At 44.2% G+C, this 13,770-nt stretch overlaps 1 protein-coding gene across 1 annotated transcript in view; it reads right to left on the bottom strand.

Moving 5' to 3' along the window:
- ELOVL7 (ELOVL fatty acid elongase 7) overlaps positions 1-13,770 on the bottom strand; it is a 100,212-nt gene that overhangs the window by 12,391 nt on the left and 74,051 nt on the right. The window contains exons 2-3 of the mRNA XM_063962881.1: positions 12,443-12,523; positions 8,351-8,407 (exon numbers count right to left, since the gene is read on the bottom strand). Of these exons, the coding sequence (XP_063818951.1) occupies positions 8,351-8,407; positions 12,443-12,517 (132 nt within the window). The 5' untranslated portion in view covers positions 12,518-12,523. The remainder of the gene's footprint in view (positions 1-8,350; positions 8,408-12,442; positions 12,524-13,770) is intronic.

Consider the following 13,770-nt stretch of genomic DNA (forward strand, 5'->3'; position numbering starts at 1 on the left):
GGGACAGGCGCCCAGCATACTCTACGGACTAAGAGAAAAGGATTTACCGGTAGGTATTAAAATCCTATTTTCTCATACGTCCTAGAGGATGCTGGGGACTCCCAAAGGACCATGGGGTTTATACCAAAGCTCCAGACCGGGCAGGAGAGTGCGGACGACTCTGCAGCACCGATTGAGCAAACATTAGGTCCTCATCAGCCAGGGTAACAAACTTGTAGCACTTAGCAAAAGTGTTTGAACACGACCAAGCAGCTGCTCAGCAAAGTTAAACCGCCGAGACTCCTCAGGCATCCGCCCAAGAAGAGCCCCCTTCCTGGTAGAATGGGCCTTCACCGACTTCGGTAACGGCAATCCAGCCGTAGAATGAGCATGCCGAATCGTATCACAGATCCAGCGTGCAACAGTCTGCTTAGAAGCAGGAACCCCAATTTGGTTGGGAGCATACAGGACAAACATAGCCTCTGTTTCCCCAAATCTGAGCCGTTCTGGCAACATAAATATGCAAAGCTCTGACTACATTGAGAGACTTCGAATCAGCCAAAGCTACTGTAGCCACAGGCATCACAATAGGTTGGTTCATGTGAAACGCAGAAACCACTTTGGAAGATCAAATAGGGCTCTTGTGAGACAAAGCCGCTAATTCCGACACCCGCCATGCGGACGCCAAGGCCAACAGCATGACCACTTTCCAAGTGAGAAATTTTAACTCAACCTTTCGTAAAGGGTACAACCAGTGTGACAGAAGAAACTGCAACACCACGTTAAGGTCCCACGGTGCCACTGGGGCACAAATGGAGGTTGGATGTGCAGCACTCCTTTCACGAAAGTCTGAACTTCTGGAAGGGTGGCCAATTTTGTTTTGAAAGAGAACTGATAAAGCCGAAGTCTGCACTTTAATGGAGCCTAACTTTAGGCCTGCATCCACTCCTGCTTGCAAAAATTGGAGAAAACGACCCAGCTGAAATTCTTCTGTAGAAGCCTTCTTGGATTCACACCAAGACACATACTTCCTCCAAACACGGTGGTAAAGCTTCGCTGTTACTCCTTTCCTAGCCTGAAGCAATGTGGGAATGACTTCACCGGAAATACCCTTTCGGGCTAGGATATGGTGTTCAACCGCCATGCCGTCAAACGCAGCCGCGGTAAGTCTTGATACACGCCCGGTCCTTGCTGTAACAGGTCCTCTCGTAGAGGAAGAGGCCAGGGATCTTCTATGAGTAAGTCTTGAAGATCTGGATACCCAGCCCTCCTTGGCTAGACCGGAACAATGAGGATCGCCGGAACCTTTGTACTTCTTATGTTTACCACCTTCGGAAAGAGTGAAAGTGGAGGGAACACACAGACCGACTTGAAACACCCATGGGGGTATATTTACTAATATTGGTGTTTTAGCCGTTTTTAAGGGTGTTTGAACTCGAATGGTATCGGATGCATTTTACTGCAACTTTTTGAATCCTGATACGGTCATTTAATAAGCTGCCGAGTTTGCAACATTCGTCTTTTCCGATGTCGATGTGATTCGTAATGTCAGGCAGTGTTTTACGGGAGTGATGAGTAAAACACTGCCTGACAAAACACAAGGAATACCGGCCGGATCTGTGAGATCCGTGCAGGGCTTCATTGTGCACCTTTAAAAAAAAAAAAAAAATTAAAAAGTGTTAAAAATCATGAAAAAAAAAAATTGCGTGGGGTCCCCCCCCCTCCTAAGCACAACCAGCCTCGGGCTCTTTGAGCCGGTCCTGGTTGCAAAAATATGGGGAAAAAATTGACAGGGGTTCGCCCATATTTTAACAACCAGCACCGGGCTCTGCACCTGGTCCCAAAAATACGGGGGACAAAAAGCGTAGGGGTCCCCCGTATTTTTAACACCAGCACCGGGCTCCACTAGTCAGAGATAATGCCACAGCCGGGGGACACTTTTATATAGGGCCCTGGCATTAAATCATTAACTAGTCACCCCTGGCCGTGGGATACCCTGGAGGTGTGGGAACCCCTTAAATCAAGGGGTCCCCCCCTCCAGCCACACAAGGGCCAGGGGTGAAGCCCGAGGCTGTCCCCCCCATCCAAGGGCTGCGGATGGGGGGCTGATAGCATGTGTAAAAATAAGAATATTGTTTTTTGTAGCAGTACTACAAGTCCCAGCAAGCCTCCCCCGCAAGCTGGTACTCCGAGAACCACAAGTACCAGCATGCGGTGGAGAAACGGGCCCGCTGGTACCACTACAAAAAAATTACCTACATAAAAACAGAACTCACACACCTTGAAAGTAAAACTTTATTACATACATGCACACCTACATTCACACATACTTACCTATGTTCACACGAGGGTCGGTCCACTTCTCCAAGTAGAATCCATGGGGTACCTGAAAATAAAATTATACTCACAAAAATCCAGTGTAGATCGGTCCTCTTCTGAGCTTGTAATCCACGTACTTGGCAAAAAAACAAACCGAAAAACCCGAACCACGCACTGAAAGGGGTCCCATGTTTACACATGGGACCCCTTTCCCCGACTGCCGAGACCCCCCGTGACTCCTGTCACAGAGGGTCCCTTCAGCCAATCAGGTATCCAATGGTGGGAACTTTGCGGTCAGCGGTGAGGTTACTCACGGTCAACCGCTGACCGCAAAGTTCCCACCATTGGATACAATGGAGCGCCTATGCGCTACATTGTATCTCTGCCGTGCGCAGCCTGACTGACAGCTCAGGAGCGCACAGGCAATCAGGAGAGTGCCACGACGTGGCGCTCCCTGATTGGCTGAAGGGACCCTCTGTGACAGGAGTCACGGGGGGTCTCGGCAGTCGGGGAAAGGGGTCCCATGTGTTAACAGCCATCCAGGTTACACCTTCATAGGGAAGATACTCCAGTATTCCTCGGAGTCAGTCCATACCTCTTGTAGTCACACGGCAGCATGCTGCAATGTTCTAGATAAGACCCAACTTAAGAAATATCCCATCTCTCCCCAGGGTAATTATATCGGATAACCAGGTAACCGACCATTTCAGAATACAAGCACTCCCCCATGCTTATGTAATGCAAATATCATCAAAGCATATAATTAAAATATCTCTTAGCTTCCTGTATACGATCCTTTCTGACAGGGCCCCGTGCAGTCCAGGAGTTGACTTTCACTTTATTCTATCCACGGCGGGAAAAGAATAAACACTCGTATTCCTGGTGAGGATTTAAGACCATCTCGTCACTGCTGACCTAGAGCTTCATCAACAGAGCGACCAGGACATGAAAAGGAATAACTTCACTTCAGCATTCAGTAGAAATCGTAATATGAATATACATATTTAAATTATATATATATATATATATATATATATATACACACATATTTAAAATATATATATATATATATATATATATATATATATATATATATATATATATATACACATATACACACACACACATACATATACACAGTATATCATACGTATATGTATTTTTGTCAGGAACAGCAGGTTCCCTAGTGACATTAATGTGCTCTGAATGTGTATGAACATGTACTGAATGCCAATGTTGTGGATCTAACCAGGAAACAATATGGTCGACATAAGATTCGTCGACAACAGTGAGTAGTAACCGGGCAAAATAACATTCTTGTGACCCCGAGGGGTCTGGGAGAAATATATACATAATTTGAATATCACTCCTCCACAAATACCACCACGTCTGTGCTCAAGCGATCTTTACTAATATATATATATATATATATATATATATATATATATATATATATATATATATATATATATTTTTACATTATCATGTTAATTTACACCCAGTCATAGAGTTGTATCTCTGGAACTGAGCTCAACACTGCTGATCTGCTGGAGGGTCACACATCTATATGAACCCTTGTTAGACATGTGTATTTGAACTCGTCAGTCAAGCATTTGAAATAAAAGGCCCAATCTATTTTTCATCTATATATCCCACTGATGTGTGGGTAGTATTCAAGTATCCTGAACGCCTATTTGTTAATTCATTTGACATTCTATCAATTTTTATCAAGCATTCGAGATATACCCCTGATGAAGTCTTTGAGCAAGACGAAACGCGTTGGGTTTTTCTATTTGTTACACCAATCTCCAAACTTGCTATAAGGAGAAGGAGGAGTCTGTAAAAGTTATTCTACTTGTCCTCTGTATAATTGTTCGGTGTCATTTGTTAAGGATGGATACTTAATTCTCTGTACCATTGCTTGTGTTTTTATGTTTTAATAAATTTTATATGGAACATGTTAATGTGATTTTTTTGCTCTAAAATATTGAGCAAACATATGTATACACGTCTAGAGATTCCTGCTGAATCCTATTTATTATTGGGAGGAAGTATATCCCAAGGGCGCCTATTCCTCTATTGAGATAGATAGAGATAGAGATATAATATATATATATATATATATATATATATATATATATATATATATTTTTTTTTTTTTTTTTTTTTTTTTTTACATTATCATGTTAATTTACACCCAGTCATAGAGTTGGTGCCGACAGGGTCACCCACTACGACTGTCTCCCATACAGTGTTTACTTTGGAAAAGCTCACAACTACCGACATGCTGACACTTCATCTACTGAAACAAGTACCATCAGGAGGGATTCCCATAGCGGTTTGTGGCAGAGCACTCACACGTCGACACACGTGTACTAAATCGCTATAATGGGTAGATTCCAGTATCTGACAGGGAAAACACAGAACTTAACAACTCATTAACCACACGCTCATATATTTTATATGTATGCATATGCATATACATATACACTGCTCAAAAAAATAAAGGGAACACTAAAATAACACATCCTAGATCTGAATGAATGAAATATTCTTATTAAATACTTCGTTCTTTACATAGTTGAATGTGCGGACAACAAAATCACACAAAAATTATCAATGGAAATCAAATTTATTAACCCATGGAGGTCTGGATTTGGAGTCACCCTCAAAATTAAAGTGGAAAAACACACTACAGGCTGATCCAACTTTGATGTAATGTCCTTAAAACAAGTCAAAATGAGGCTCAGTAGTGTGCGTGGCCTCCACGTGCCTGTATGACCTCCCTACAACCCACACAAGTGGTTCAGGTAGTGCAGCTCATCCAGGATGGCACATCAATGCGAGCTGTGGCAAGAAGGTTTGCTGTGTCTGTCAGCGTAGTGTCCAGAGCATGGAGGTGCTACCAGGAGACAGACCAGTACATCAGGAGACGTGGAGGAGGGCAACAACCCAGTAGCAGGACCGCTACCTCTGCCTTTGTGCAAGGAGGAACTGACCCCCCTCCAGTGTTCATATATGGACCCATAGTGCACTAAACAACTGTGCCCCCCTCCGTTTTACACTGTTAGTTGTTCCACAGTGTTTTGGCGGGCCAGCGTCTCTGTGAAGAGAAAATGGCGCTGTATAGAGTTGTGAGGTTGTGAGGGCTAAGCCATGCCCCTTCTCGGCGCGCTTCAGTCCCGCTGATTGTTCACATTTTTATACTGGTGGGGGTCTGTATACAGTGCCTATGCACTGTATACTGCTTTGCCAGGATGTATATATGAGGTATAATTGCTGCCCAGGGCGCCCCCCCTGCGCACTGCACCTGTGTAGTGCCGCTTGTGTGTATGGGAGCAATGGCGCGCAGCGCGACCGCTGCGCGGTACCTCAGAGACTCTGAAGTCTTCTGTTCTTCTAATACTCACCCGGCTTCTTTCTTCTGGCTCCGTGAGGGGGGTTGACGGCGCGGCTCCGGGAACGAGCAGCTAGGCGAACCAAGTGATCAGACCCTCTGGAGCTAATGGTGTCCAGTAGCTTAAGAAGCAGAGCCTTGAAACTCACAGAAGTAGGTCTGCTTCTCTACCCTCACTCCCACGATGCAGGGAGCCTGTAGCCAGCAGGTCTCCCTGAAAATAATAAACCTAACAAAGTCTTTTCAGAGAAACTCAGGAGAGATCCCCTAGTGTGTATCCAGTCTCTCTGGGCACAGAGTCTAACTGGAGTCTGGAGGAGGGGCATAGAGGGAGGAGCCAGTTCACACCTATTCAAAGTCTTATAGTGTGCCCATGTCTCCTGCAGATCCAGTCTATACCCCATGGTCCTTTTGGAGTCCCCAGCATCCTCTAGGACGTATGAGAAGTAGGAAATAATTTTGCCGTGAGAGAAACCCAGGTGGCACATACTGTCTTGTTTCAAACCTTTCCTAGATGTAAGTATAATAAATGCACTTGTGAGAAAACCAGTTCTGCATGTGGTGTATAGCACGGGAGCCACCTTTTAGAAATGATTGGGGTCGCTCATGTTGACAGCCCAACCACTTCCTCCTATGTGACAGAGATCCCATGCACTGACATGGTTAGAGGCAACAGGAGGCACGAATTTTGGGGGTGCTCAAAGCTGATACCTATGCTAAACCTGGCTCTGGATGGAATTGCTACCCTTCTTTATCGTTGAGAACATTATTCCATGGGCGTATTGATGATTGGTGGAGTGCACGGGTCCCCGTGTCTAGGAGGGACCACACCGGACAACCTGCACTCAGACTATACAAAGGTTTGTGCACATACAGTATAGCAGTGGTTCTCAAACTGGGCCCTCAGTTGCCTACATCCAGATGCTATTATCAAGTAACAATGTGGGGCTCAAAAAAACAAAACAAAAAACTACTACTAATTGGGAGGCTACTGACAAATTAGGTGACCCATTCAAGGACTGAGAGGTCCAGTAGAATAAAAATACCGATCAGTGTAAATAAACAATAAATGATGCATCTAGTACTAGTACTAAGTGGTGTGCCACAAGGGTCTATACTTGGACCACTATTGTTCAACATTTTCATAAATGATATAGAAGTAGGTCTAGAGAGCATGGTGTCAATTTTTGCAGACGATACCAGACTGTGTAAGGTTATAAATTTGTGAGGGGGGGGGGGGGGGGGGGGATGCTGAGTCGCTTTAGAATGACTTATTTAAACTGGAAGCATGGGCAGCAAAATGAAGAATGAGGTTCAATATAGACCAGAGGTTCTCAAACTCGGTCCTCGGGGGCCCACACAGTGCATGTTTTGCAGGTCTCCTCACAGAATCGCAAGTGAAATAATTAGCTCCACCTGTGGACCTTTTAAAATGTGTCAGTGAGTAATTAATACACCTGTGCACCTGCTGGGTTACCTGCAAAACATGCACTGTGTGGGCTCCCGAGGACCGAGTTTGAGAACCTCTGATATAGACAGATGTAAGGTAATGCACTTTGGAAGCAAGAACAAAAATACTACCTACATACTAAATGGGGAAAAACTAGGGGATTCTGTACTAGAAAAAGAAAGATTTAGGTGTTCACATAGATAAACTTAGCAGTAGTACCCAAAGTAAGAATGCAGCAAATAAAGGCAAACAAGGTATTAGCATGCACAAAGCAGGGAATTGATGCAAGGGATGAGAGTGTTATACTCATTATATATATATATATATATATATATATATATATATATATATATATATATATATATATATATATATATATATATATATATATATATATATATACACACACACACACACACACACACACATACATACACAGGAAGGTGCCGCCTAAACCTTCTGTGCTATACATTCCACTTTTAGTGGTAAGGAAGGCACCTAGGCGATTTCTGAACTTGTTAGACGGAGTGCCAGCCAACGCAACAATTATATATATACAATTATGGACACCATACTACAAAAAGGATATCCTGGAACTAGAAAAGGTTCAGAGACGGGTGACCAAATTGATTAAAGGGGTGGAGACGCTAGCATACGAGCAAAGGCTTGCTAGGTTAGGCATGTTTACACTGGAAAAAAGGAGGAGATTAAGTGGGGATATGATTAACATTTACAAATATATAAGGGTACAATACACAGAGCTAGCGGGGGATTTATTTTCGGTATAATCAACACAAAAGACACGTGGACACCCGCATAGGTTAGAGGAGAGGAGATTTCGCACCCAGAGAAGGAAAGGTTTCTTCACAGTAAGGACAACATGTATTTGGAATTCCCTGCCAGAGAAAGTAATGGCGGACTCGGTCATTACTTTTAAGACTGGGCTAGATACATATCTAATGGGTAAGGATATACAGAGTTATGGCGGGTAAATTATGCACTATAGCAATAAAATAAAATAAAAAAGAGGAATAGACATAACGGCTAAACATTCACCACAGTTCAAATTAGTCTTAAAAATATTACAGTGTAGGAGATCACTAACAGGCTGAACTCGATGGACAAATTGTCTTATTTCAACCTCAGAAACTATGTTAGTCTGTGCAGTGCAGGGTATATAATTCATACATCATTCACATACTTACAGTGTCAAGTAACTCGATAAACTTTGAAAAGTAATATAGCCAGCATGTCCATGCCATCTGTATGGGGAAAAAAAAAAAAAAAAAAGTAGATTTACAATATGGCAGTTTAGTCATTACATTGCACACAACTCCCTCCAGTTTGTCTTCATAGGGGTAAATTCAATTCTGAGCGATGTCCTGAACTTTTCCATCTATCACGGTTCACAAATGTAATAATTTTCCCTGCGTGCTTCTCCAACCATTTCCAAGGCACTTTGCGAACATGGCACTGAACTGACCCCCCTCCAGTGTTTAAATCATTTTTTTTTTTTTTTTTAAGAACTGTGTTGATAATGCCAGAAACAGGGGGAGATGTACCGAACTTTAAGAGAGATCAAGCGCCAACCAATCAGCATCTGCCATTTTACAGGCTGTGTTTGAAAAACGACAGTTAGGAGCTGATTGGCTGCTACTTTATCTCTCTCCAAAGTTTGATACATCTCCCCTCTGTGACTTTAAGCCAAGTAGTCATTCAGCATGAAGGACCTTCTAAAGCTCACTAATCAAACTAAGTAATTTAATTCATTTATTCTCAATTTATGTGCAGTAGAAAACAAAACAGCAAATGGTCATTCACATTATGGGCTTTCAGTTTCCATCAGCTGGACAGATAGGTTCAGGGTTGTTTCTAACCAATTTGGCTCCCAGTGCGAGATTTAAAAATGCGCCCCCCCATTCACATAAGAAAAAATGCGCCCCCCCATAGATATAAAGAGGAAAAGTATGCGCGCGCTCCCGGCAAGGGGGCATGACCTCATCAAAATGGGCATGGCTTTGTTAAGGTGGGCGTGGCCTCATCTGATATCATCACGGCCATCACAGGATAAAAAAAAAAAAAAAAAAAAAAAGTCCTCATTTTACACATTACAACAGGCAAGTGTCCCCATTTTACACATTGCGGCAGGCACGTGCCCCCATTTTACACAGCATGGCAGGCACGTGCCCCCATTTTACACATTGCGGCAGGCACGTGCCCCCATTTTACACATTCCGGCAGGCAAGTGTCCCCATTTTACACATTACGGCAGGCATGTGCCCCCATTTTACATAGTACAACAGTCAGGTGTCCCCATTTTACACATTCCGGCAGGCAAGTGTCCCCATTTTACACATTGCGGCAGGCACGTGCCCCCATTTTACACATTGCGGCAGGCACGTGCCCCCATTTTACACATTGCGGCAGGCACGTGCCCCCATTTTACACATTGCGGCAGGCACGTGCCCCCATTTTACACATTCCGGCAGGCAAGTGTCCCCATTTTACACATTACGGCAGGCATGTGCCCCCATTTTACATAGTACAACAGGCAAGTGTCCCCATTTTACACATTCCGGCAGTCAGGTGTCCCCATTTTACACAGTACGCTGGCAAGTGTCCCCATTTTACACATTGCGGCAGGCACGTGCCCCCATTTTACACATTGCGGCAGGCACGTGCCCCCATTTTACACATTGCGGCAGGCACGTGCCCCCATTTTACACATTGCGGCAGGCACGTGCCCCCATTTTACACATTCCAGCAGACAAGTGTCCCCATTTTACACATTCCGGCAGGACAAGAGTCCCCATTTTACATATTACGGCAGGCAAGTGTCCCCATTTTACACATTCCGGCAGACAGGTGTCCCCATTTTACACAGTACGGCAGGTGGTGGTGGGAGGGGAGGGAGAGAGAAAGAGAGGGAGAGGGGCTGACTTACATTTGAAGCGGTTCTTCCCGCTCTTCAGCCGCCTCTCCCTCGTCTGTGCAGCGCTGGCCGGCTTGGCTCCCCCTTCTCCCTCCTCCCGAGTGCCCAACTCAGGGGGCGGGGTTTCGCGGAATGACGCGATTGCGTCGTGACGGCACGACGCAAACGCGTCATTCCACGAAACCCCGCCCCCCCCGAGCTGGGCACTCGGGAGGAGAGGGGAGGGGGGTTTGAAAGTGCTCAGGAAGTGCCGCGGCGGGCGCCCCGTGCGGTTGCACGGCTCGCCCGCCGCAAGAAACGGCACTAGGTTCATGTAGTCTCTCAGTGCTTTCTCTACTATTAAAAGTGATGTCGCACAAGCAGCATGGTGCAAAAGAACCTACAATTGTACAGTGCATTAAGAAACAAAGTTACGTTGCCATCCATCTTTCAAATACCGCATTAAGGAAACCCCTACAGGCAGCAGAGTTACACTGTGTACTAACATGCGTAAGGGAAATTCCAGTGATACCAAACGCAACCAGCAATAATGATGGAGGGTAGTCTAATAACTGCTGCTGTGCCTGCTCCCTACCACAAGGGGACATGAGATTCTACTCCCAAAATGTAGCCATTTCAATCTCATTAATATGCTAATGCAATACACTGACTGAGAATGATTTATGCTCCGAGAAAGTGCTGTTAGCAGTCCAAAAGTAACAGTTATCATACATATTAAATTTGTAGAACATTTATCTTTGAATCTATTTTGCCAGTAATCACTGTTGTATCTAATAAAGGCATACATATTGAAAGTTGGATTTGCTAATGCACCCCCACTGTGAGCATATTTGACAGACACAATATAAAAACAAAAAAGGCTGCAGTTTAAAGGCTTGGATGGGGGTCACACAACACAAAGCAGAACCGATAGATATCCATGTATCACTGCCTATATATGGCCTATGATCAATACCCGAGAATGCAGAAATGCTAGAAAAGGTTGTGTGTTGCGTGACCGGCGGTCAGCAGACCAACGTCGGCATCTCAGCAGCGGAATTCAAACGCGGGGAGGGAGGGGCTGGCATTCGATCGCAGCAAGCCCCTTGTGGACTCACTGCGCTCGCCACAATCCTGACCACCGGTCATATAACTACATCCCTGCTAGAATATCTGCTAGGAATGGTCCAAATATGTGTATATTATATCTGATTTTAGATTATAGATCGATATAGCTATCTATATCTCACACACATAATTTTTATATACCAGTGGGTCCTAAATTTTGTCCTCAAAGAACCCTAAGGGATATATTTACTAAAGTGCAGTTTTATAGAAGTGGAGATGTTGCCCATAGCAACCAGTCAGATTCTAGCTATTGTCTTCTGGATGGTGCTAGATAAATAAATTAGAATTTGATTGGTCGCTATGGGCAACCACTCCACTTCTATAAACCCGCACTTTAGTAAATACACCCCTAACAGTCCAGGTTTTAAGGATATATAATTAGGTTTGGTATAATCAAACTGACACTAACAGTCCTGGTTTTCAGGATATCATTGCGGACAAGCAATGATATCCTGAAAACCAGGACTGTTAGGTTTTCGGAAAACCCAGCATATACTTGCGTATAAGCCGACTTTTTCAGCACCTTTTTTTGTGCTGAAAAAGCCCCCTTGGGTTATACTCGAGTCAGTGGGAAGGAGGGACACGGAGGGCACAGCGCGCGCCTCTCCTGTGTCCCTCCTGCGTCTCCGGCGGGTCTATTAAATTAAGTACCCGTTGGTGAGCTCTGATTGGCTCACGAACCGGCACTTCATTTAACACACACGCCGCTGCCACCGGAGACGCAGGAGGGACACAGGAGAGGCGCGCGCTGTGCCCTCCGTGTCCCTCCTTCACAAAAACAGCGCGAGAGCGGCGGAGGGTAAGTTGTAACTGACACTGTGGGGGCATATCTGACACTGTGGGGGCATATCTGACACTGTGGGGGCATATCTGACACTGTGGGGGCTGTGTACGGCCAGAGCTGCATTTCCCACCCTAGGCTTATACTCGAGTCAATACGTTTTCCCAGGTTTTTGAGGTAAAATTAGGTGCCTTGGCTTATACTCGAGTATATACGGTACATTAAATTACTGCTTTCTGTCAAGTCTGAGGGCTGTAATTAAAATATAGTAGGACTGTATATCTTTTTTTACAGAGCGTGTGTGTATCATTGGAAGAATATTTTGCATAACCGTTCCAGCATTGTGTGTGTTAATGATTAACTAGTCAGGTCTATTCAAACTTCCTTTGAAATCTATGTGCGGTGCTACCAAGTCGCCATTGTTATTCCATTTAGAGATTTGAATGATCACAGAACTTATCATAAATCAGTGCTTACCCTTACTGCCTGCGGTGACCTAGAGTAATCCACAATGTCACACCGATAGGAATAGCCAGCAGCCCAGCCAGACATAAGGAACTGAAACAAAAGTAAATTAAACAAGTTAAAACAAAAGATCCAGAATTTTCAATTAATATGGAAAATACAGAAGTCTGTTTTACAGAAGGTTCATTTCGCTCAATAAAATGCAAAAACTTTTGTTGGATAATTTTTTTCTGCAATGAAACCAAGTGAACCAAAGTCAGGGGTTGGGTATGGGTGACCGGCGCTTGGTATGCCGCCGATCACCATATGGACACCGGGATCCCAGGGATTAGATAGATCACGGAGACAGAACTATGTGTAGCAATAAAATTAATGAATTGCATACCTTTAATTGAAAGAGAGGTGTAGACTTTGCAAGTTTGCTGGACACTACTGCCCTGTTCTTCAATGTTTACATATGAAAACTAAAAGTTTGTCATATTTAAACACTTATAGATATAAACAAGGAATTGTCCAAGCTCATGAAGTAGAATAAAAATTATATTACCCCCTAATAAGCAGAACAGCAGGAGGGGATGTCCAAGACCACTTCCTTCCTAGTCTTCCCCCTTTCCCATGCACCAGGTTAAGTGTCCCATGCTTAGGGGTTTGGCCAGCCTTCAGAGGGGGTGTGGCCAGCCCACATAAAGGCCCGGCTAACCATTAGAGTGTTCATGGCCTGGGCCCCTTGATAAATATATATAGGCATTTAGTAAATACTGTTACTGCATGCATGGTAATGTGCCAGCTTAATAACAGCAATGCACTGTAGAAAATACACCATAGTCCTGTGCAGTAGAATGTAACATATGTGTAATGTATAATTCAAATGCACAGTCTAGAACCTTAACCCAAGAGGAGGGGGTGGGCCCTCAGGCAGTGGGACCCACCGGGGGATTCTCATGTACCCCGATAGGCCAGTCCAACCCTGAACAAGTTATTCTCCATCAACATCTATCCAACACTCTTATCACAAGTTATTAGTACTTAGGGGTCTATTTACTAAGTCTTGGATGGAGATAAAGTACCAGCCAATCAGCTCCTAACTGTCATTTTTCAAACTCAGTCTGTGACATGGCAGTTAGGTGCTCATTGGCTGGCACTTTATCTCTGTCCACTTTATTAACATCATCATCATCCTCCTCCTCTTTTATTTATATGGTACCACAAGGGTTGCGCAGCGCCCAATTACAGAGTACATAAATAATCAAAACAGGAAAACAGCAACTTACAGTTGAAGACAATATAGGACAAGTACAGGGTAAATAAACATAGTTGTATCAGCAGATGACACTGACATC

Source organism: Pseudophryne corroboree, chromosome 1, assembly GCF_028390025.1.
Source record: "Pseudophryne corroboree isolate aPseCor3 chromosome 1, aPseCor3.hap2, whole genome shotgun sequence".
NCBI lineage: Eukaryota > Metazoa > Chordata > Amphibia > Anura > Myobatrachidae > Pseudophryne > Pseudophryne corroboree.